The 25,357-nt window shown below is 40.1% G+C and overlaps 1 protein-coding gene across 1 annotated transcript in view; it reads left to right on the top strand.

Moving 5' to 3' along the window:
• Positions 1-382: 382 nt before the first annotated feature.
• RFTN1 (raftlin, lipid raft linker 1) overlaps positions 383-25,357 on the top strand; it is a gene marked incomplete at both ends in the record, with an annotated part of 86,353 nt that continues 61,378 nt past the window's right edge. The window contains one exon of the mRNA XM_080611379.1: positions 383-527. Within this exon, the coding sequence (XP_080467505.1) occupies positions 383-527 (145 nt within the window). The remainder of the gene's footprint in view (positions 528-25,357) is intronic.

Below are 25,357 nucleotides of genomic sequence, written 5' to 3'. Positions count from 1 at the left end.
GAAATTGTTATTAATTTATCAGTCCTTATATTAGCAAGTTATTTTGCATTTTCAGCCACTTTTTATAATGGTGTATGCGTCTTCCAAAGTTTACTGTTGAATGCATGTGAAAGATGCAAAATACATGCATTAAACTGTCAATTTTCCAATAAAATAATAGCATGCCTGAGAGTTGATATGAGTAGTTTGTACTTCAGTTACTGTCTGAGCATTTAATTCTACTATTTCATATAGTTTGTAATTTAGTTTTTTAGTTTGTATTTAAAACCTAAAAGTCCCCATAATGTGCTAGTGTGGCGCATGGAACTGGAAAGAAAAAGCCTAAATGAATGACATTTATGCATTTTTCCTTTTCCCTTTCCCTGCCTCAGGAGCTGCTGAAATGGGTTGTGGATTGAACAAACTAGAGAAGCATGATGAAAAACGACCTGGTAATATCTATTCAACTTTGAAGAGGCCCCAGGTAGAAACCAAGATAGATGTTTGCTATGAATATAGATTCCTGGACTTCACGACACTAAATGATAGTAAGTTCACAATATTTTTCTTTACTTTTTTTTTCCTATTCACGTGAACATGTTAATAACTCCATAATGTTTTTAAATAGTAGTGAAGTTTTTAAAATGTCTTTGGTTTCTTTAAGTAAACATCTTCTCTTCAGTCATAATGCTGATGGGCAGACATGTGATTGAGAATTTTCTGTACGTTTTTAACCATAGGGCTATTTATAGATTGTCAGATTTTAGGTTCTTTTAAACTCTTTCCTACCCCGCCCCCCCTTTTTTCAAATTTTGTTACTCTAATTTGGATGTTTGTTTCCTTAATTTGCATTTTATCCAAGTTTCATATGGTGAAGCTATTCAGGTCTGCCAGGTTGTGTACTTCACTGCTCTTTTTTATTCCTCCCCGTCTGCTCCCCCAGGAGTATTTTGGGATGTTGAAGTTAGTGTTTTCAGTTTTGCTAACTTACCTTAAATAACTCTTACATGGTTACAAATACAGATGCACTCGTGTGTGTAGAAATGGGATAGTGGGAGACACTGAAGGTGTAAAACACCAAAAGGCAGAAGGTCCAGTTTCATGCAAATTTTACCTTAATTTTTTTTCTCCTGTCTGAAGCAGTCTTGCTTTAATCCACATGACAATCCACAGATACTCCATTTCTTTCCTTCCTGATTGACATTAAGCATCTCTGCCAGTATTGTTCACACCATCGCCTGTGCCCTCTTTCACTTCAAAATTAGCCTGTTCTACAAGCAATTACTCCTCACACCGTTTGGAAATCTGAAGCTTGAGCAGAAGGCTGAGACCTGCTTCTTGCTATATATATAAAACAACACAGCACCAAAATCTGTTACAGCTTGTTGGCAGGATGCCAGGTAGAGCCTCTATGCTTTTGCCCTGCAGTGTTCTGCTAGCTCTCTTGATTTTGCAAGTCGGGTCAAAGGAAAAGCCAAAGCGGTACGTCTCTCACTCTGTGAGACAAAGTGCTGCATGTGACACCTCTAGTGCAGTTCAGTATGTTCAGCCCAGGGTAACGGGAATTGGTTTTTAAAACTTGCTGCAAGTGAACTTGGATCTGGAACAAGGTGGAGGTTTGGAATAGGTGTTTGGACAGGAGCATGCTTTTGTAGGCAGTGTGGGAGCTGAGAAATTCTGTCTTCGCAGACTTTGCCTATCTCCCACACTCATGGATTCTTGTGGGTTTTGTTACGCTAAGGGGGTGTACTGCAGTTATTGAGAGCACCAAACAAATGGGAGAGGGATTTTTTTCATGTTTATGTATTGCAGTTGTTTCTGTGCTTATGTATTTATATTTCAAACTGAACTGTTCATGTCCTTTGATAGTTTGACAACTTTTACTGAGCTGTACTGAGCGTTGTGTCATTAGTGAAAATGAATTAATATTGAGAACACGTTTGTGTGGGCTTTTCTGGGATGCTCATCACTGTTCTGCCTGATTGCTTCACAAGCTTTAGTGTTCTCCTGATACCTCATGAAGTCTCATCTTACTGTATGGAGGAAGAATCGGTACAAGTGGTAGCAGTGTGACTTGCCTCAGGCACAGAGGATGTCTGGCACAGAGCAAAAAATGAAACCCAGACTTTCCAAGTCTGATTAAATTGATAGGTTTGTTGTAAAGCGTACTTGCACATTTTTCTTACTCATCAGAGATTGTTTTATTATGGTTTTAGGAGGCATGGTTTTAAAGAGACTATAAGTAGAAGTACTTCTGTCAAATGCTCACCAAAGCTATCCAGCTCCCTTTGAATTGTGCTTTGGCATGTTGTATCCCCATCACTCCAGTCTCTGAAACATGGCAGTGGGCAAGCAAATGAGGAGGAGGTGTCGCTGCTGTTCCTGCTCCTTTTCCTTAAGATCACCCCCAACTGTGTGCTCTCAGAATTGCCAGGGCAGCAGCCTGTGGTTATGCAGCTCCCTCCCTATTCATGTTACTGGCTAGTGTCGCACTGTGTAGAGTTATAGCATTCCAGGTTTTTCTCAATGGTGACAGCATCACTGGTTCATTTATATTTTTGCTCAGAAATAATCTTTGCATATAACCAGAGTTAATGATGAAAGGTTCACCCATGTCTGTATGGATTCAGGGCTTCTGAAAATGAAATGCTCACAGCTGTGTGAAAAGAACATTTGGATTGTGAAGACTGTGTTCTGTGAACCTACTTTAGCCCTTTCACTGTGTGTATATGTATACTGACATCATTTTTTCCACAGGTTTTCTGCTTCGTTAGGCTTTTAGAATAAGCCAGGCTAAATTATGAGTGGCTGCGGAGTCTTTTATTACATCCTTATTCTAGCCCTTATTTAGAACACTAGTGAGGCTGACTCTAAAGGCAGGTACTCATTTTTCTCTGGGGTGTTTCTGTAACGTTTACTGCTCTGATAACTGTGTCTCTCACAGGCGCTTAATCTTGATGGTGAGAAAGATGTGATTATCTCCATGTTACAAGTGGGATCTAATGCACAGATTAATACCAGAAGTTTCCCAAGTCCTTAGCATTTCTTCATGTGTTAAAAGCAGCTGTTGTTAAGCGTAAGTTTTCTGCAGCTATGCATGAGGAGATACTGCTACCCTCTCTTGCCTCCTGTCAGCTCTGTGAATTGATTTAACTCATGGATCTGGCAGAAGGCTATGCAGTCTTTCTATTTGGTTATCCTCTGCCAGATCAGCATCTTGTGGAAGGGTCTGAAGAATACTGGAGCTGGTAGAAGTGGTGGGAGTAGGCAGTCAGGAAAAGAAGTAGGACCTTCTTTGAGTCAGCTCACACTGTTACAAACTCATTCCCTTAGCATGGCTCTGTTGAAAACAGGGATAAAATAATGTCCTGCTGGTCATTTCTCTATGTTAGCCAGAAACTTATCTTTGCTTGCTTGCTCTCTTTGGTTATTATTTAGCTTCTGCCATACACAGCTGAAGGAACATAAGGAAATCTGCTCCTTTATTATACTTTCAATTTTTTTTCGGACTTGAGCCTTGCTCAGCACTGATGCAGATGTCCAGTGGAAAATAGTATTTGATCACTTACTTAAATACTGTATTAATAATGCATAGATGCAAAAGACACAGTTAAGGTTGCAAGTGTAAACCTCATTCTGACATTTCCCAGTGTTACAAGATTGACATACTAGTGTCTAGAGAAAGATTTCCCAAGCTTTCAAGGAAAGCATGCTATGAAGAACCCATCAGTTTCTGTTGTGTACCACAACACTGATAATCTGCATGGCTCTTCAGAATTAAATGGTTTGATTTGCCACTGTCCTTCTTGAGCAAGTGTGATAACTGATAGTAGCAAAAGGTTGTCATCTAGTGTAGACTGGCACTTGAGGAAAAAAGCACTTTGCTAAGGCATTTCAAAACCTTGAGGTGGGTATGCTTGTTTTGAGTTTTTGGCATTGTAATGTCTGCTTATGATCCTTACCTTTCTTACTCCTGCAGAGGTGGCCTCTTCCAAGAAATCACTGTCTCTTTGGTGTTGTCCCTTAACAATGTTATCCTGTGATCTATTCTTTAGTCATCTGTACTGTCCAAAGCCTGTGGGCTGCTGCTGTCCCTCAGGTGAAATCACATCAGATTTCACTCAAATTAAATGGATAAATTTCATCACATATTTTTACTCATCAAGAAGCCATTAATAGCTTTGTAAATTGGATGGCCCATTGCTGGGTCAGCAAAATACTAGAGGAGGTGCTCCCTGTTGGCATCAGTAAGCTACTAGGCTCCTGTCCCTGTAACATGTAGCTTGGTGTGTTTTCCTGGTGTGCTCATCCAGCTCAACTCTACCCACCTCACTGTCATCTTGAAAGGCTCATTCCCTCAGAGTCAGGCTCATCAATAACTGTACAGTCTAGTCCTGCATCATCTCCATCTTCAGCTGGTTTGTCTGACAGGTTTCTACCCCCAGTCATTTCTTCTGCTGCTTGTCCAAGTCATTCTATCTCACAGACCCACTACTCCCAAAGGTGGCATGCAAGGGGTGCAGGGTAATGCCTTGAAGAGGGTGTACACTACCTTTATCTGCTATTTGAATGTTCTAGCTCTCTGCTGGCTAATCCTCGCTTCAGAGTTCCTCAGTTGGTTGCCTTCTTGTTGACTTTGAGACAATACGAATGCTAAGTGGGAATGATTGAATTTTATAACATTAAAAAAATTGAGGCAACTCAAAGGTGGCAGCATTAGGTTAATGTTGCAGCAAACCTTTTGGTACAAAGCTGCAAAAGATTAATTGTGGCCTTTACTGGAAGAAAACAACCCAAGAGATTATATCACCTGCCCCAAAGTAAACTGTTGTTTATTTTGCATCCCTCTCCGTATAAGTAAAAAGAGCTGAATAATGATCCTATTGTACCTTTTTATATCCAAGCTTTATTGGAAATTAGAAGCAAATGATGAGCGAACTTGAAGAAATGTGCTGACAAATGAAACAGCCATTTAAAGCAACCGCATTTTCAGCAGTGACTCTCTGGGGCAAGCTGTTTTGTTTCATTGTTTCGCTTGAAAGAGAAGTATTTACATAATGTGCATTCCTTCCCTGCTCTTATCTGATGGATTTATTTTGGAAAAATTAACTGGCAGTTACAGGACGTACTGAAACTCTCCCTCTTCATCCTTTATTTCTTTACTTCCACCTCTTTTCAGTTATGATGACCTTCTGAGAGAAGCCAGGAATCTGATTGTTATTTATCTCTTCCCTTCTCCTCAGAATAGTGTAGAGTTTTTTGGTATTTAGGGTTTGGTTTTGGTTGTGGTTTTTCTTTTTTCCTACTGATTTGATTGAATCTTTTTGCTTTGCTTTACATTCCTATAGTAATTCATTGGCCTGATGAGTTATGACAGGTTTTGCCCTTGAAAAGAGTTGGCATGAAACATATGCTGGCCATGTGATGAGAGTGAAATGAGGGTATAAATTTTTTAAAATGGGGAAAGGCTATACTCTGAACAAGCCTTTTGTGCTATAAAACCACTAAAATCCAGATGTTTTGACTGACAGAATGAAAAATAGCAATACTTCACATGTCCCAAAGAAGTTCCAAAGTTACAGTGTGAATACAAGGGCGTATGGTTTCTATGCTTATTGGCAAGAATCTCTGTCTTTAGCAAAAAGAAAAAAATCAAACCGAAGAAAATTATTTGAAAAGTTATTAGTTACATTACAATGTTTCCATCCTATATTTGCTTGAGTGTTTTAAGTGTTATGGCCTAAGTACATATATTTTACCAGGCCAATACGCCTAGTATTATAAGTTTACTACACACATAAAACCTGTTTTGACCCATTTTCTATATACATATGTGTATATATATATTTATATGCATGCATATATGTATAAAATTTGGACGTGTATCTATATTTCAAGTTCTGACAAGATTCTAGATACTACACAATAATGTTTTGGAGCCAGCTCTACTGCTCAAAAATTATTTGTTAGAGTCTTATAACTGCTGTGGCTGGGCTTTTGATTGAATTTTATTGCTTTTTTCTAATACAAAACACAAATAATGCATTAACCTTTATAAAAGACATTATATTATTATCAGTAGTTAAAGAAATATTTCCATATGCGCATACTCTGAATTTTGGATTACATTTCAGTTGTATGTAGGCTTGAAGAAAAAAACACCCCAGTTTTCCTCTCAAAGGGGGTAAAGAAGTCGTCTAATAGGAACTTGGAAGCATCATGCGCTGGAAAGTGTCTGAGTTAAGGATTGAGGAGGCATTTTTCCTATAGCATATGTATGCATTTTTTTTAATCAGGAAATTCTGTTTGCTACAGAACATATTTGTTGTTGACTTCAGTGATTACTGTCTCTTCCTATCGGTAATTTTTATATTGCATTAAGCAGTTATTTGTGCCTGGCTTCTGCTTTCTGTTTCTCTTCACCATTCACTTAAAAAACTCCACCATGAAAACCACACAGAACCCTTCTGCTTCTCCAAGCAAGTGACTGTACAGCTGAAAAAAGAAGAAACCCTGCATTTGCAGGTGTTACTATTTAAGATTAGTAAAAGCAGTTGTTTCCCCATTGGTGAAGTTATTTAATTTCCTGTTTTCATTTCTGCAAGCAAAAGAACATAAATGAAATTAGCATTCCATTTTGTGTTTCAGGTAGATCAGGTCTGTTACCACCATTTTGTCCTCAGGAGTGATGAAATAAAATTAGCACAGCCAAATATTGTTAGGGTATTACTGTGGTATGATAGTTTGAGCCAGACTATGTATAGATTGTCTACAACAGACTAGGACATTGCTTCAAAGGAGATTCATGTGTAACAGGTTCACAGCAGTAAGACGATGAGCAGAAGAGGCCAGTGGCTTACTTCTGTGCAGCCTAGGTTCTGCTAATGCTTCTCCTTCATTTAAGCTTTGTCCGTGTGCATATCCCATTCAACTTAGTTTGATCAAACTTTTAGTTTGATCATGCACATGATGAAAAGAATTGGCATAAAGAGGTTGCTGGATCTGGGCTTCAGTCCTCTCTATTAACACAAACACGAAGAAATGAAATTTTTTGGCTTCTCTTGGTATTCTGTTTCAAATGAATTACAGTCTATAGTAATATGTAACCTTTCAGGACTTGCCACTGGAAGGCACAGCAAAATGGAATGTTCATGCTATAGCAGTTTATAAGACTTATTTGTGTGTCTTGGGAAACTTGCAGTTTGACATAAAAGGAGCATTCCATATGTTAGTAGTTTAATAAATGCAGTAAATTACATCATAAATGTAATTGCTTTAAAGAATTGTTAGGAAATAATTTGAACTTCTTTACCATGGTTGCCTTTTTAATAAGGCTGCATAACTCAAGTAGAATCTGTTAGAAATATTCTAGTTTCCAAATGCAAGCTTTACTTTCCATAATTACGGTCTCTGGTTTGTTGTTAATGGTACCTGTATGCACACATTCTCTCTTTATATGAATAAGCATATCTTTATCTGTACATCAGTAGCATGTGTAATACACATGTATTGGATATACGTTTATATTATTGAGGGGGTAGTTCATGAGGACATGAACATTCAATCTTTTCCATTTTGCTTTATGGCTACACTTAATTGTACTAGAACAGAAAGTACAAAGAGCTTGAGATAAAGACCTGTGATGACTGTGACAGAATAGTGTCCCTGGAAGTCAAGTGCTCTGGCAGCTAGATCATGGCCTCCAGAGCACCCTTCTCACTTAAGCTCAAGCAAGAGCTAGTCAATATTATGAATTAAATTTTCTAGCCATATTATAACAGTTATGTACCTGTAAAAAACCTGTACTTTTCACATACCTTCAGATGGAAAAAACTGTAATTTGCTGGCATTGCCTGCCGCCTCAAAATTCAGCTGAACTGTGGCATTGCTATTTTTTGTTGGAATAGTACATTACAGGCTAGATGAAAGCTTAGATACAACATGCTATGTGTATTAGAAGTCTCAAATATGTTAAAGAGCATGCTTTTTGGTACTGTATTTTCAAACTGTGATTGGAAACATGGTTATGTGGTTTTCTTTTAAATGCTTTTATGGACTCTCACCCCCAATAAATCTAGCAATGGAATAGCCACTTTTCTCCATGGATTGTGCATGTGTAGTTGGGCAATGGGTACGTGCCAATGAAAAATGGGTTAGGGAAGGAAGGAACATCTGCAGGATGTTTTCTATTTATGCATGTTCCACATTGTGAAAAAATATGGCTGCTGCAAAAGTCATGTTTGTGCTAACTTTCCTATTCTGTACCCATTCTTAGACTGAAGAATGGGTAGCTACAATACTCCATTCTTACCATGCAGTCATTTATTGTATCTACTGTGTTAGCTGAAGCTTCTTCTTAATGTAGTTAATTAATTTTTACAAGAGGTGCATACCATACATCACACATACATGAATGTTGTAGTTCACTCACATCATGGAAAAATAGTTCTGGATCTGTCTGAAAAGAGCTCTGAACTTCCATGTCTTTTTCTCAGGAATTGCTCATGATCTAAGTGGTCCTGTCTTTTCTTTTGCCTCTGGGTTTGTACATTTTTCTAATCTGCATGTGGTTTTCGTTCTTGTGATGCTGTTCAAGAGCCAAAGAGCTGGACTTGGCAGTCTGCAAGGCTGATAGACAGGCATTTCTGATGGAAGGGTGAGATTCTTCAAGTCACAGGGGCCCAATCCTGTTTTCTTAGAAACAAACTTCCCCTGTGTTTAACTGGAACAGGGGATCACACGGTGGCTTGTAACTTTGAGTAATAAATGGCTTATGGTTTTATTATGGCATAGAAGTGATTTGAAGCCATCTCTGTAGTAATCTGCTTAGTCTTTCCAGCACTTGTTACTACAGTTTCCTTGACATCAGCCAGATAAAAGATGATATATAAAATCTGTGCAATATTTTAATTTTAATGGAGTTCTTAATCATTTACCTTGTAAATAAGTGTTGTTGTTTGGCTAAAATCTCGTGCAAATGAAAGACATAGAGTTGGTTAATCCTAAGTGGGGGATACCATAACCCCTTTGGGAGAAAATGGGAATTGCTGGTATCAGCTGCTCTTGACTGTGAGAAGTCACTTTTGATTGTGCTGAAAAAAAAATGCTGAGGAGATGTACCTAGATTGTGTGGGATTATTTCTGTTTGCATTTATTTTTCTGATCTTCCTTTATGAAGAACGAAGAGTCTCTATTATGACGGAAACAGTATGGACATCTAGCTATTTCAAATAACCTATAACAGACTCTTGGTGTCAGACCCAAAGGCACTGGCTGGTATCAGGCTGTGTGTATCTCAAGCCAGCAGTGTGGTGCAAGAGGGATAGACAGCCAAGTTGGAGCAGTTGCTTCTGGGGAGTTCACACTGCATTGAATGTATTTTGAAGGTTTTACTTTGAACAAAATTTAGTGTCCTCCTGCACACTGAACATCCCACTGCATGTGCTTCAAAGCAGCCTGAGGGAAAGGTAACTGAACTGTGTTTGGTTTCTGGCTTACAAGCCCTTCTGGGAGCCACTCTAGGACGTGCTATTTTGTTCCAGTGCCTGTGTGATGCAGATGACTATAGCTTGTCATTGCCTCTGCCAGTGACACTTGTCAAGAGATTTCACATGCAGAAGCAAGTCTAATTTCTGTTCTACTTCTGCTCTGGGTTTGTTTTCTGTTCCTGATTTTCCATACATGCTACCATTGCACCCACTGCCTTATGACTTCTGACTTTTTTGCCAGTGTCAAAAATGATGAGCATCCTCCTGCAGCTGTGGCAGCTGCTGTGTGAGCATACTCCAGATGAGCTGACTCCCTCCTGCTCCCTCCGTGTTTTTGTCTGAGGATGAAGACATGGACTGTCCTTTACTTTCTTGAGCTTTCACTCTTTGTGCTCTGCCCTTCATCCACTGGAGGGTACCATGGATGTGTGACATTAACGTTGGACTGGCTGGGCTAGTGGTTGCCTCTCTGCACTAATGGTGTGGTGGGTCAGAACTTGCTGTTGTTACAAGCTACTGACAGACTTTGCCATTAGTCTTCAAAATTCTGGGAGTCCAAACCTGCTGTCACAGGTCTGGCTGTCATCCTATGGCGTCCTGTGATTGCAGGACCTGTTGGTCAGTGGCTGACCAGTTTGGCGAGGGAGGGCAAATTTGCAGCGGACAAAGTCATGATCAGGATATGCAATCCCATCCTCCAAACAGTGTTTCAAACACTGCCCTTGCAGAGAGGCATAGCAGAGCTGCATGTCTAGAAGTGAAGAGGTTCACCCTTTTCCTGGTGGCATTTGACCGTTTATACCTTTCAGGTGGGCATAGTTACCTTGTCTCTTCCCTGACTGTCAGTGCCTGCTTTGACTTTTTGTTCCTGTTGGCAAATGCCTTTGTCTGCTGGGTTAGTGGCCCTCAGGAAACCCAGCAGACTTGGGACTGGGTTGCTTGCTAGGGAAAAGCACAGCTGAAAAGTAGCAGCAGCACAGCACGCAGGAAAAGGGAGGAGTGAGAGTGAATCCTGTGCCCTGCTCTTCTGAGAAGTGACAAAGGAGGGAGAACTGACAAAGGGAAGAGTGATAAAGTCTGTGCTGCTCCCCTGGCTTGGAGAGGAGAGACTTGTAAGGACAAGGGAGATAGTACAGGCTGATTAAGTCCTGCTGTGTGAAGATCAACTCTTCCCTGTTCTCCGCAAGGAAACATGCATCTCTCTCTGGGAAGCATCCGTTCCTTCCCTGCTTTCCTTTTAGCTTGCAGAGGAAATGGCCTGCCAGTCCTGTTCCTAGGCTTTTGGCTGAAGCACGCCATTCAGAGCAGGACTGTGTCCTGTCAGCTGCTCTGTAGGCTGTCAACACTCAGCTGACATGTCAGCTCATACGAAGCTTCGAAGGGTCTTCATAGCCAGAATCCTTCAATCCTAAATACTGCGTCTACACTCTTTCCCACAAAAAAATACAGCAGTCAAGATGTCTGTCAGCTTTGTGATGAGCTGTAACATCCCTAGACCAGGCTCCCTGCCACAGCTTTCCTGCTGCTGAACCCTAGAAAATGTGTGCACTTCAGGCTTCTGTGCTGATAAAGTGGAAGGCACAGCTGCAGCTAAACAGCAGTGGATCTGAAAAAGTTGTGCAATGCTTTTGCCAACTTTATTCCCAGAGAAGACCAGCATGACCCTAACGGGAGTGAAAAGCAAAGGAGGGAAAGAGACATCTGGAACTTCTGGAGCAGGGACAAAAATAGGGAAAAAAGGGTGATGGGGTGCTGATATGGCCCACACCAGAAACATTCCCCAGCGGACCAGCATGTCCAGAGATTAACTGGAACAAAAGCTAAATGGCAGAGCCCAGCTTGGGTGTCTGCCACTGTGCTGACAGTCATGGGGAGAACATGGGAGGTATGCACCCTGTCTGCAGGCTGCATACTGAAATCCTCTCTGCAGAGGATCCCACATTCAGCTGAGAGGAGTTCAGGAGCAGGACTGTTGCTGCTGCTGCTCCTCTAAGGCAGCATGTCACCAAGTGCAGAAGGGAAGGGCACCTATTGCTATGTTCTCCAGAGAGGCAGAACCACCCTGGCATGGACCCATGCTGTTGTAGGTCATGGGCATGAAGACCCCAAATGGTGTGTATAGAGCCATTGTTGTGATTTTGGGGACTGTGTTTGAATAGGGAAGGGGTTTCACAGCAGCATCTCTCTGTGTCTGGAAGCCTGAGAGGACTGTGTTAGTGTGACATTCCATATGCTCTGCACACTTTGTTGCCAGGATGGATGTGGGCACTCATACACGGTGGGAAGAGAGACAAGGTCTTCAGAAAGGAGGAGGCATTAAGAGAAAGTAGAGCAGATAAAATAGGGAAAGAATATCAGGGGCCAGGAGGAGCTGAATACACAAACTGAAGAGCCTTGGTGGTGATGGTAGACAGTAAAAATGGAGGGACATATATAATTTGGCTTGTTAATAGGAAGAGAAGATGTGGCATTGCATGACTTTTCAGTGTTTTGGGAGCTTTCTGATGCCAGAGGGATGCATTTTTGTTGCGTTGAAACCAATGAAGCCCAGCAGGGACTGCGGCTGTCATTCTGACAAGATTTGCTGTTGAGTTCCTTCCTGCATAAAACACATGGTATCACACACGGGCAGGCACATGGTCTTGTACTGAAGAAGACAACTTACATTTCTGGGTTCAGATCACTTTTGGGTCTTCCATGACAACTGCTTTTGTTCTTTGAATCTGAATGTGACACGGAAAACATCTTCTGAGTGCGTTAGACTTAATTCATTACTAAACAGGGAGCGGCTACTTTAAACCTTAAATGCCGTCATTCCTAAGAAGGATCAATATTTGATTTAAATTTTATCTGAAGGATAACCTGACAACATACAGGTGGTTTATATCTATCATTTCTATTGTGCATGGAAACTGCAGGCTTTCTTGTTTTCTTTGCCCAGTTTGGTAAATAGGTATTGTTGCTTTAGCAACAAGCATAATTGTGACTGCAATTTAAATAAGATTATGAATATTGTGCTCAGCAAAGTAATGCAGTTTGCAAACCTTAATGGTTGTGTATCAAGTGCTAACTTAGTCTTCTAGGTTAGTCTTCTTACAGTATTTGCATGGGTTTTGTTTGTGAATGCCTGGCCTGCTTTTTCTGTACCTTGACTTAGTACTGAGAGAGGCATTGATCCTATATCTGTGATACTGCATTATCGACATGAGACCTTTGTTTCTGGTTTTTCAGTGCCTGTGTGTATGTGCACAGGTGATAGATCGCCTAACACGTGTTCTGTCTGGACAAGATGTAAATGTAGTGCCAAGCAAACACCTCAAACTGAGCCTGTTGTAATGTGTCTTTTTGCATTAGGTTGGTTTAGGGCTGCATTTCAGGTGCTTCTGACACCTGCCTTCTGGTTCATGGTCAATCTGCAGCAATTTCAGAACTCTGCAATGTGATTCCTTGGTGAAACACTGTTTGAACATCACTGTCTTACAGCTATTACATATTACAAAGCTGATAAAGATTGATCCGGGCTTCCAGATTGTGGCTTTCTCTTTAAGTGATGAGGCAGCCTGGAAGAATGTTCATGTGGGGGACAAGAACTTATTAGCATTTGCTGAGTATTGTACTAGTCTTGCTTCCAGTTCCCAACCCAGCTCCTTTGGCACTCAGTCACATACCTTGGCAAAACCTTGGCATGTGATGATTATTTTTGGCCTTTATCTTAAACACTAAACCAAGTTTCAGTGACTTGGTTTCATCTTATTACAGTCATACAAATCAAATATGTGATATCCTGGACATAGTTACTGTGTGAAATCGCAACTTGCTTTCTGTGATATAACTTGCACATCCACCAAGCTCTTGGTTTGTGTGTAGTTGTGCTTTTGCAAGTGGTTTCATACTTGTGACACACTGTGCTATATGATAAACTTAGGATGAGCAGTAGCATCAGGGGGTTTCCCAGGTATGAGGTGGCATATGAGAAATTTCAGCTTGGTCTGATGCTTACTCAGCTGCTGTAGCTACTTGGTATGGCCCTTACCGGTAAACGGTAACCCATGCATTGTGATAAGGTCTTGTACAGGAACTTCAGGTTTAAGCTTTTCCAGCCAGTTGTTTTTTCGCAAACCGTGCTTATTTCATATCAATGGAGCTCTGTTTAGTTGAAATTGTAAAGAAGTTTCTTCTTTCCTTTCCTTCTCTTCCCAAATAATGTCCACTAGAGACTTGCAGTGATTCGCTTCAGATCCTTCTTGAAAGAAACAGCCCTTTCAAGGGGAAGTGAATCTCATTAAGCCTTTGCTGTGAGCTGCAGCTCTTGATCAACACATATAAGACAAGCTTGACAGTCATCAGATGAGTTAAGAACTGGAAAAATATTACCTGTCTCTGTTAAACACTCGTCAGTTGAAAGAGTTCATCTCAGTCTGATAATGCAGAGGCTTCTGCTTACTATGTGGCACATGAAAAATTAAAGACATCAAGGATGTGAGAAGTCCTAAAGATGCCATGCATTTCCAAATGAATTGATAAAAGGCCTTAAATCTTAAAAAGAATGAGGTATGAGGTTTACAGATAAATAGATGGAATTCTGAGAAAGTTAGAAGTAAGCCAAGACATGGTTACTAGTGAAATATAAATAAACAGCAGTCTACTGCCGTAGTTCCTTGGTTGCTAAGCCCTCTATTGGTGTTCTTTTATTTGAACAATTGTTTCCTTGAATTTCTTAATAACAACTGATACAAGAATTGACAAATAGTGCTAAGTTGCATGGGTTAATTCACTAGCAATTACTGTACAGATTATTAGTAAGCAAAAAAAATTAGCATCTACTTTTATCTCAAATCACAAAACAAAAGAATGAAAAGAGTGACAGAATAAATGGTCTTTTGTTAAGTTATTGTCTCAAAGTTTGGAACTGTGTCAGAATCACTTCTTTGTTTTGTTTTGGTTTGTTGTTTATTTACTTAGGAATGCTCAGCTCAGATGCAGCATCTGTCTTTCTCCTCAGTCCTTATTCTACTAGATTTTTCCAGCTGGGTTGAATGCCTTGATGAAGCCTTTCAAATGATCAAATAGATAAAATTGTACATATTCTGTGGGATTATTTTCATTGTTCTTCACCACATGTTCACTGAATAAAATACTTCATAATTGGAAGACTTTGTTTTCAAGCTGCACTCTTACACTGCTTGTCGGCTTTGTTGTTTGTTTAGTTTTTTCATTATAGTAAATTTTGGAGCAAAATTGGTTTGCTCATCAATATATACTTCCAGGGAGCCCTTCCAAAATGACTGATGAAAACTCAGACTGTTTTATCACTGATATTTTTCATTATGAGCCAGTAGCAGGTCTGGCCCTTCTTGACCTAAAGAGAACTTAGAAATGATTCTCTGTTTTGCAGAATATTTAGGAATGGAGAGAAATGAAAGTGTCTTTAACATGGACTATCGTGTGATTAGAAGTTAGAGCCACATGAGATTGCTTGTGACCTTCTCGGGCATTATTAGGACCTCTGATAAAACAGTGTTAGTCAAGGCATAGAGGCATTGTGCTTTACACACATTCACAGGTTTGCTCCTGAGGTATTGTCTGTGTTAGCAGTGGCTGACAAGAACAATTGTGAACAGTTCTGTTGTTGTATGCTGGCTCTGAATATGCATCCTCATGCACCACTGTGCCACCTAGAAAGATTATTTTCTATTCCTTGCAAAGCAGAGAAACTGACCTGTTTATTTGCTTCTGTATTTTATTATTTAATCAGTAAGAATGTGCATTTATGAAAGTAATTTTTTGATGTCACTAATCTGAAGGGGATCCTATCCAGGAGTAAGGGAAAGTCTTAAATCTGAAGATTGTCTACATAGTGCTTTTTAATTACCACCTTCATACCATGAAGGAATTCTGTCCCTGTTGGACAAGACATCTGTTACATCTTTATTGCATATACTTATTACTTTGGGATTAGATTATAATAACTTCATTAACTCATTCTTTGGCAGCTTTGAAGATAAGGTATCTCTGCTGCTTATCTTCCAATTCACAATAAATATTTTAGATGCAACACTTTTTCTGACACAACTACACTGAGAAATTAAGGTAAAATTATGCCTTCTCGTAAACATTTGGAGAAATACTCTGCTACCTTCTGCAAACAAAATTGCAACAACAACCATTTTATTGCAAAATTTAAATATATATATATATATAAGTTGGCTTTAGTTGTTCCATTCTAATGATGCTTGAATTTGTGGCTGTTTTCCCATGACCCATATTAAACAATAGATTTGCTTGCTATCAGTATTACTGTGTGGGAATTCTTCACTGGAAAATAGAAACTGGCCACATTTTTTTTGAAACAAGCGAGTAGGAGTTCAAATTCTGGAGAATGACAGGAAAATTTGCTCTGAGCAGAAAAAGCAGGGTTTTTTGCCAAGGAAAACTTTTTTCTTTAGTAAATCCATCACCCATGCTCTAGCAGACTTGCTTAAAAAAACAAAGCAGTACTTTTGGGAAGTGCTTTGTTAACTTTTAACAGCCTTTTCCACTACTCTTTGGCTTTCTATCAAGTGCTCTTGCCAAGTTGAAGTGCTGTGGTGTGTTTGGCAATGACATACTACTTTTAGGTGCCAGTGGTGAACTATTGCTTGCTAGTAGTTTTCAGTATTCTGTGAAAGCTTTATCGCTGTTAAATACACCGTTAGAGGTGTTACAGAAGGCAATATCCCATAATACCTTTAGCAGGATTTTCTTTCCAGGCCTTTATTTGTGAAGGGTATTTTTTCGGAGGGTTTGGGGGTGGTAGTGTGATGGCTTTTTCTGTTTTGTTTCTGAACCGGTTTCCTAGGGAAACGAGAGTTAAAAAAGGCTCACAGTCTGTCTGTCTCATTCCTCCAAATAATTATAACCGCACAATTTCAAAGCAATTTGCTAGAAATTTTTCAAGATGATTAGGCTGCTCCTACTTTTGTGGAAGCTGTCTGTTGGGTAGAAGACAGACATCTGTATCGATTAGGGAAAGGTGAGGAGAACCAAGCCATGCACACTTGCCTTGGTGACAGCTCGCTGGCCAGCAAGCAATGCATTGCTCCAGCAGAGCCACAAATCACTGTTGCTCTTCAGCTGAGGAATCGAAGGGGTGGGAAGAAAGGAGGAGAATGCAGCTGCAGTCAGGTTGGAGAACAAAAGCCTCTTCAGTGGAATCACTCTTGATTAGCTATGCTAATGGAAAAAAACTTGAGGGGGGATTTGTATGATAGCACTGTATATAGTGACATAGGTAGCAAAAAATGTTTAGTACTGGTTTTAATCAGATCATTAATCACTTTTGTGTACCAGTAGAGTCAGCAAATCCAATGAGCATTGACTGTAAAGTAGGTCCTCTTTGCTATAGCTGTAACTCACCCTTACCTCATTTCTAAAGCACAACATTGCCTAATTTGCTGCAGAGTAACTGATTGATTTGGTGGCTCTAGCTTTATACCTTCTATAATTAGTTTATGTGGTCAGGCTAAAAATCGCAGATGGGGTAATATATGGCTCTTGCATATGCTGAATTAATCTGGGACCTTTGGAGAAATTATTTGATAGGGATTGCTGCCACTGTGTATTTTCATACATTCACACACAAATCTTCACACGTTAAGTGTGCCATTGGAGACAGGGTTTCCTGTGACAGTTTTAAACAGTGAGGATTTGGATCACAAGTTCTTCCTCTTCAGGCCTGTTTTGCTGCGAATTCCAGAAAAGGCTGTAGTTCTAACTGGGTTGCTCCCTTTGATGCTATGGCGTAGCTGAGATCTCCAAGTACAGCTCAGTGGTGGTACTGAGGGCAAGTCCTGTGAGGCTGATATGAGGTCTGCTGAGACAGTTAAATTTAAATATCTGTCTATCCAGACACAGACTCTTCACATGAAATTCACATACTCTAACAGAGGTATTCTCATAATTTCCAGTGATGGGAGTATATTCTTGTTATCAATACAGCTGAACAAAAAGTAGATGTGTGGACAGGAGAGCTGAGAGGAATGGTAAATACTTTCTGGAGAATGTTTTGCATTTGGCTTTTCACTGCAGTTCCCTATCAGGCCTAACGACTGGAAATGAAGACAGATCTAATTTACTTTTTATTCCCTTTTAAAATTCGGGGTTTTCCTGGGAAGTTCAACGGATCAGTTTTTTCTCTGTTTATAATCTAACAGCTGTTGTGTGTTCTGGGTCTTGTATAGGTGCCCACAGAAGTGTTTCTGTTAGAATCACTACAGGGTAGAGTGTTTAAAAACAATCCAAATGTATTGTATCTCCTTTTCCTCTGAATTTAATTTACCTGCCCCTGAATATCTCCTGTTTATACTGAATTTCATCATGTAGCATTCTCTTGCCCAACTTTCTTTTTCAAACATAACCAAACCTGGGGCCAGAATCTAATTGAGAATATAGTTTCAAGTAACTCTGCTTGCTTATGTATGTTACATTTTTGGCTATGTTAACATTTATTTAATTTTGCCAGTAAAGCTGAAAACAATTTGACAGATATTTATGAAAAATTACAGGATTTCCCAAATAGGAGAATTTGATTTAAAGGAACGCCAAAAGAGCGCTGAGAAGTTACATTTCATGTTATTTATCTTCCAAATGAAAAACATGCATAATTTGGACATGTCTTTTCTTCAGCTAAAAAATAAAATGTCTTGAGCCAGGAAAGAGATAAAAAGATGAAAGTCACTATGATGCTTATTCTAATTTGAAACTTAAGTGCTTAGTGTGTACCACCGCCTTTTGAAGAAAAGGAATGTTGCTGGTTGATGTAGTCAAGAAATGAGAACATCTGAAATAGAGTAATATATAGACTTAAGTGACAGGATTGGAAAAAATCCATTTCTAGCTTTAAAATAAAAAACAAATCAAACAAACTTGGCACACAGTATCATCCTAAATAAGATTTTACAAGAAAGACTAAAAACACCTATTATAACAGAAGGGGAAAATGCATGTGAAACACGAGATTTGAAATGAAGAGAAATAGAAACCAGCAGGTAACTTTTGAATAAAGCCTTAAAGAGTTTCTAAAGCTGTGTGTCCTTTTCTGTGTATATAATGCAAAGCGTTGCATATAAAATGCATACAGGCATGACCTACCGAGAAGATTTTGGTTTCCCTGGAGACTATCAGTTCTCTGTTGCACAGGTTGGCTTGGGAAATAAAAGGCATCTTGATAAATCCAAACCTTTCTTCCCAAGGTTATGAGATATGTCAGTAAATTTAGATATTTGTGATGAATGCTGAATTTAAAAAATGCAGACTTTTAAATGTTCTTATTTCCATGTCCATATGATATTCAGCAATTATCTTGTGGGTTGAGGAAAAACACTATGCTTTATCGTAATACTTTGATGGCAGTTTTATCTTCCCATTTCTCTGAGTTGTGCCAAGTATTTGATTTTAATCACAATGTTCAATGTATCATGAAAAATGTGCATCCTATCATGGTGGATGTATTCAGCCACAGTGACTACTGATGACTTTTCTCCTCCCTTTTTCTTAAATGTTTTGATATTTTCTTGTCATTTGTCATTGTGGAAACTAGGCTTCAATCAGATTTTCAGTTCTTAACTATCTCATGAGTATGGGAAAGAATCCCAAATACAGTGCATGCAACCTACTTTGTTCATCTGTGCTTGGTTAAAAATAAAACCAGTAATCTCAAGGTTGGTCCCAGTTGTTTTGGATGGAAAAACGTAGGTTGATACATGAACCTTCCTTCTTTTTAACTCCTTGAGGATTCAGCACATGCAGCATTATATTGTCAATAGGATATAGTGATTTGGAAAGCTTAGAAAAACCTACCAATTCCATTTCAGAGGAGGTTTCTCTCATCTAGGAAAGTGTACTATAAAATGAATAAATTCTGCATAATTTGGAACTTAATGAAGTAGGCTTTTTTTGTACTTTTCTGAGGATATTATCTGTGCTTTTTACAGTTCTTTTACTACAGTCCAAGTTTGGCCTTTGTAAAATTTGCAAAGAATCCACTGTTACTTCTTTGTCGTATTCTGCAGTTCTAAAATCTGAAATGAAAATTTGCCAGAAATATGGAAAGAATATCAAAGTGAAGCATAAAACAGAGAAAAGAGGAAAGGGAAAAGGACGGTGCCAGGAAGAAAAGGCATATATGTATTAAAAAGTATTGGAGGAGAGAATGAGAAGATTCTGTAATATGCGCTTTAGCTGTGAAACGCTCTAGTGCTCATTAGTATTGCTGCTAAGACAACCAGTGGGGATATTAGCTAGAGAGGGGTCAAAGCGAAAAAGGTACATCAGCCCCCCAGATTTTATAATGCCGTCAACTTCTAAGATACCAGAAGATCTCTTCAGTGAGTATTACATTATCTCCCCTTGAGAAGCTCCTCCTTCCCTCCTTTTTCAAGTGTTTGATTACTGGCTAAATGCTGTGAGAGGACGTAACTTGCTGCACCACCAGTTCCACCAGAATTGTTGGGAAGTCCTGGTTCACTACTTAAGCTGTTAAAATCAATGGCATGCAGTGTTTGACTTTGGCAGATAAAGTTTTGCCATCAGGAGATTAACATGGTGTCTAAAGTCTTTACGGCAAGGAACCAGTACTTTTTTCGGGGGTTGAAAAAGAGATGTGAATTAACGTGTTGGCCCTTCCTGTAGCTCAGAATTAACCCCTTCTCTCCTGTAACTCAGTGTAATTTTTGCCTTTTTGGAGCCTAGGTAGATAACAAGTCTGTATGAATAAAATACTGCAATTTGAACACTTTCTACTTTTGGTTAGACATAATTGGAGTTTTCTTGGATTTGTGAAATGTAAATGATCTGTCTATGTTGTCTCTGTGTTTGGTCTGCACCAATTTAGGAAAATGGAACCAAGCAGAGACAAGTAAAAACATATCATTTCAAAGAGCTGCTCAGGCACAGAAGGGATAGGACTTGGTTCTTTTTTCTATGCACAGTTTAAATGAGAAGTCATCACTCCCCCCCGGCTTTTTAATCATTCATTTTGCTTTTTGCACAGTCTTTAACCTTTCTTTTGTGTAGTAGGTGGTCTTAATTTTGTCCATTTTCCATAATGCTGCCACAAGCTAATGTATGTAAGCTGTGAGTCATTTAAGAAGTGCTTGTCAGTTTATTTAGGTAACTAAACTTCTGTTTAGTATTGCTTTTTCACTTAGTGGAGGTGGTAGCCTGGCTGTTTCCTTTTTCTAAAACACCAAAGATGAAACCATCCCATATATAACCACATAGTGTTTGCGGCAAATGTACCCAGTTCTTAAGATATTTATCTTCTGGTTGCAAGATATAGAAATGAAACTTGGCCGGGAGAACAAACAAGATAACTCACAGATGCAATGAGATTAGACAACACGATTTATTAGACAAAGTTGCAGGCAATCTCATTGCATCTGTGAATTATCTGAGTACTTTCTCAATTTGACTAATGCACGTATCTACCATTTCCTAAAGGAAAGGAAAGAATGTTGGTGTATGTCTGTGTGTACATATACATGTATGCACAAATATATGCACACATACATATATGCACACATACATATATGCACACATACCTATATAAATACTTTCGAAGGGCATGCATGCAGTTTCACAGTATTTCTTTGGTTTTCCCTCTGTCTACCCACTTAAGATACAGTGCTTTGCTTTTGAATATCTTTAAGTTCCATTATTACATTTTCACTGAAAGTAAACACTAGGAGCTTATTGAACAGTCATCCTTCATTTAAAGTCCTGATTCCTCCTGCATATTCATTCTTCCTTTCTTTGATGAGGACATTTATTGTATTTGCCTTGAAGATTGAAAGAAAAATCACTGCTGTGTCATGTAGCATAACCAAAAAAGGAAAGTGATACATTAACATCAGGTATCTTGCCTCTTCTGACAGTCTGAACAGTAACACACTCAGACTGTGTGCCTTGGCTTTGAAACTAAGGGACTTCTGTGTACACCTCATGGAAGCTCAGGCTCTATCAGAAAGGAAAAGAGACTGTAGTATAGCTTGTATAGTTGTTACTCCAAAAGCTTGAGCTTTGAAGTCATTAAATTCTACCATTAGTGTATTTCAGGTAATTAAAGCTGTGTGACAGTGTCAAAAGCACTGTATATTTTCTGCTAGGTTTCTCATACTGCTTTAGCATTTGTTGGGTAGGTTTTAGTTCAGAAATAATTATTTGGAGTTCCTCATAAAACTCAGCAGAAATCTGTTTATTGATTTGCGTTCTTTAAGTTACATTATTAGTGGGTTTTCCTTTATTTTCTTTGGAAGTACTCTGATTCTATGATAGATTTTTGTTATTGTTGACAAGAAACTATTTGTGGGTAGAATGAGGAAAGAATAGTTACAGTTATGTGAAAGTACAATGACTGTGTTGTTTTGCGATGCAAACAATTTGTGCTATGTAAAAGAGAGTTCCTTAGTGTTTGTAACAAAGAATGAAAATTTGCAATAGATGTTTTGAGATCAGCGCTGCTTGGAAATAACTCTGTTCTCCCAGGATCAATCAATCAGTGTTTTGATAATATTCAAGTAACAGTTTGCTTTCTGTTCTTCAGAGTAACAAATTGGCCTTACCAAGCCTTAATAGTTGGAAAGGATGATGATCTGGATTCCTTCAGCTGTTCCCAACCAACTGCTAAATAACTCAGTGAAAAGTGCCTTAAAAACATTCTTATTTATAGTGCAGAGGAGGTCCTTTCCAATCTGTGCTGCATCCTTAGAAGAAAGCTCACAATAGATTCTTACCCTGCACCTTCCTCCAGGTGAATTCTGATGTTCACCCACCTCTCTGCAGGGAGCCCTCAGAGCCTGCACAGATAAACACGAGGACTTTGGCAAACCAGAAAGAGACCTGACAGGATGGTCCTTCATTTAGCAGTCGGTGTTCAGCTTGCAGAAACAAGCTGCTCAGAGCGGCACTGGTTTGTTTGTGTATCCTAGTTGTTGAGAGTATGCCCCTTCTGTCGCTGCAGTTGTACCTTCCAACAAAAAAACACATTTCCAGTAATACAGGTAATTCCTTAATTTGAAGTGGAGTGGAAATTCACAGAACCATGGACAAAAAAAGTGCTTTTCTAACCACTTTGATAATGCAAAACATTGATACATTAATTTTTTAAAAACTCACAAGTATTATCCAAATTAAAAACTATGCTGCATTTGACATGTTCCTATGAAATGTTTTAATGTAGGTGAAACTGCATCTTTTAACAGTAAACTTTCTAGTTATATTTTTTTACTGACCCTAGAACTTAGTCTGCTGTAGATTTGATTTATTTAAATTAAATTAAAGTTGCTGGAAAGGAATTAATATTAAATTCAGAAACAGCAATCCTCATACTAAATAGAGGAAGTGTGCTTGCTTTCCTGTTCTGCAAAATCATCAGGGCTGGTATAAACAGTCATAAACATGCTCGGGAAGGTCCCTGTGTGAAAGCATGGGAAATTTTGTGGACCTGCGCCAGATTTACATGTCTGCTCACACTCTGCTCAGTGATATGCTCTCTTGCCACATTGTTGTCTCCATTTGTTGTTGCTATTTAGTTTCCTGCCAGCAGACATGCAATTACGACCACCTTGGTGGGATGCGTGAGGCACAACAGAGCAAGCTAATGCTGCTTTCCATGGGGTGGTCACTAAAGGCAGGAGGTAAATAGCCAGATCTATTATAAAGCCCTGCAGGGCATCAGTGGATGGTGTTGGCGTAATGACTGTATTACTGTATTACCATATGACCATAATTTTGCTTGTAGCTTGTTTTCATGTTACATGCCCATTGCTATGTCTGTCAAGGACTATGGATGCTAATGCCTGGCACTATCCAGATTCTTTCACGTGGTCTCCTATGTGCTTTGCAGAGTGGAGGAGGGAGATTTAGCTGCTTTAGAAGGACAGCAGCAAAAAAATCATGCTGAGCAGGGAAATGTGTGGGAGTAGTGAGTAGGAATGACTAAGTGAGTAGCGTGTCTGAATGTTTGCTCCCTTCTAGCTCACAGGTAGAGCCTTGCTCTGGGGTCACTACCTGCCTTTGAGCCTGCAGTGGGGAGAGGGAGAGCTGCACTGCAGTTGTCCTTGTGGCCCTTCTGTCAGACACGTTCCTCTTCTGAGGATTGCTCTGAGATCTGGGGAGGAGACAGAAGGACATGGTCATTTCCATGAGTCACCTGGAGCAGCCGTAGCTTTGCACAGGGGCCTGCAAGGTTTGTGGTGTTGGAAGGAAGAGGAGGTGCGAACAGGAGCACAAGTGACTCTGTAGATTACTGGCCCTGGGTGCTTTGAATGGGAATAGCTTGCAACAACCATGGGATTGGGAACAGCCTCATCCAGCGCTTTGAAAAAGAAAAGTTATGACTGCATTACTTGAACGGTCTGAGCCTGCTGATGTGTGTTAGGCCTGATCAAATAACATAGCAAGTTTGCAGACAACACCAAGCTGAGTGGTGCAGTTGACACACGAGGGACGGGATGCTATCCAGAGGAACCTGGACAAGCTCGAGAAGTGGGCCCTTGTGAACCTCATGAGGTTCAACAAGGGCATGTGCAAGGTCCTGCTCCTAGGTCAGGGCAGTGCCTGACGTGATAGGGATTGAAAGCAGCCCTGCCAAAGAGGACCTGGGGCTACTGGTGCATGAAAAGCTGGACATAAGCCGCCAATGTGCTCTTACAGCGCAGAAAGCCAACTGTATCCTGGGATGTGTCAAAAGAAGGGTGGCCAGCAGGTCAAAGGAGATGATTTTGCCCCTCTACTCTGGTCTCATGAGATCCCACCTGCAGTACTGCATCCAGCTCTGGGGTCCCCAACACTAGAGGGGTGTGGACCTGTTGGAGTGAGTCCAGAGAAGGGCCACAGAGATTATCAGAGTGCTTGGAGCATCTCTCATATGACGAAAAGCTTAGAGAGTTGGGAGGAGAAGGCTCTGGGGAGACCTTATTGTGGCCTTCCAGTACTTAAAGAGGGCTTACAAGAAAGACATGGACAAACTTTTGGAGAGAGCCTGTTGCGATAGGGTAAGGGGTAATAGTTTTAAACTAAAAGAGGGGAGATTAGACTGGGTAAAAAGGAATAAATGTTTTATGATGAGTGTGGTGAGACACTGGAATGGTTTGTCAGAGAGGTGGTAGATGCCCCATCCCTGGAAACATTCAAAGTCCAGTTTGATGGGCCTCTGAGCAGCCTGGTCTAGTTGAAGATGTCCCTGCTCACTGCAGGGGGTGTGGGCTAGGTGACCTTTGAAAGTCTCTTCCAACCCAAACTATTCTGTGGTTCAGTGAAGTAGGAGTATTGTGCTTGCAGTTACCAGGGAAGAGAGTTGCTGCATCACGTAATAATGTGGGTCTGTTGAGTTTGCCAGTCTGTTTTCTGTGTCAGACCCCCTTATATACCATGTTTTGGGCATGTATTGGTGCAAAGTGATTTCTTGTTTACCCGCTATAGACAGAGAATGCATGTGTGAGGGGAGAGGAGGGGCGGCCATGAGGGAAGATCATGAGGGGAAAGAAGGAGCGGCCATGAGGGGAAATTGTGAGGGGAAAGGGTGGGCAGCCATGGAGGGGAGGTCATGAGGAGAAAGGAGGGGCGGCCATGAGAAGAGATCATGAGTTGAGAGCAGGGGCAGCCATGGGGTCACCTTAAGGGGAGAGTAGGGGCAGCCTTGGGGTGTGAGGGGCGGCCATGAGGGATAGGGGCGGCACCTGTACGTTGTGGGCCTCTATGGGGGGCAGATGAGGGATGGCTGTGAGTGGAGATTATGAGAGGCAGCCATGAGGGAAGATCTCAAGAGGAGTTTGCCCTTAGTGACGTGATTTAGTGGTGGGCTTGGCAGTCATGGGGTAATGATTGGACTTGATGATCTTAAAGGTCTTTTT

Source organism: Psittacula echo (genome assembly GCF_963264785.1).
Source record: "Psittacula echo genome assembly, chromosome: 2".
NCBI classification, from domain to species: domain Eukaryota; kingdom Metazoa; phylum Chordata; class Aves; order Psittaciformes; family Psittacidae; genus Psittacula; species Psittacula echo.
This window is presented reverse-complemented; position numbering and strand designations above follow the sequence as displayed.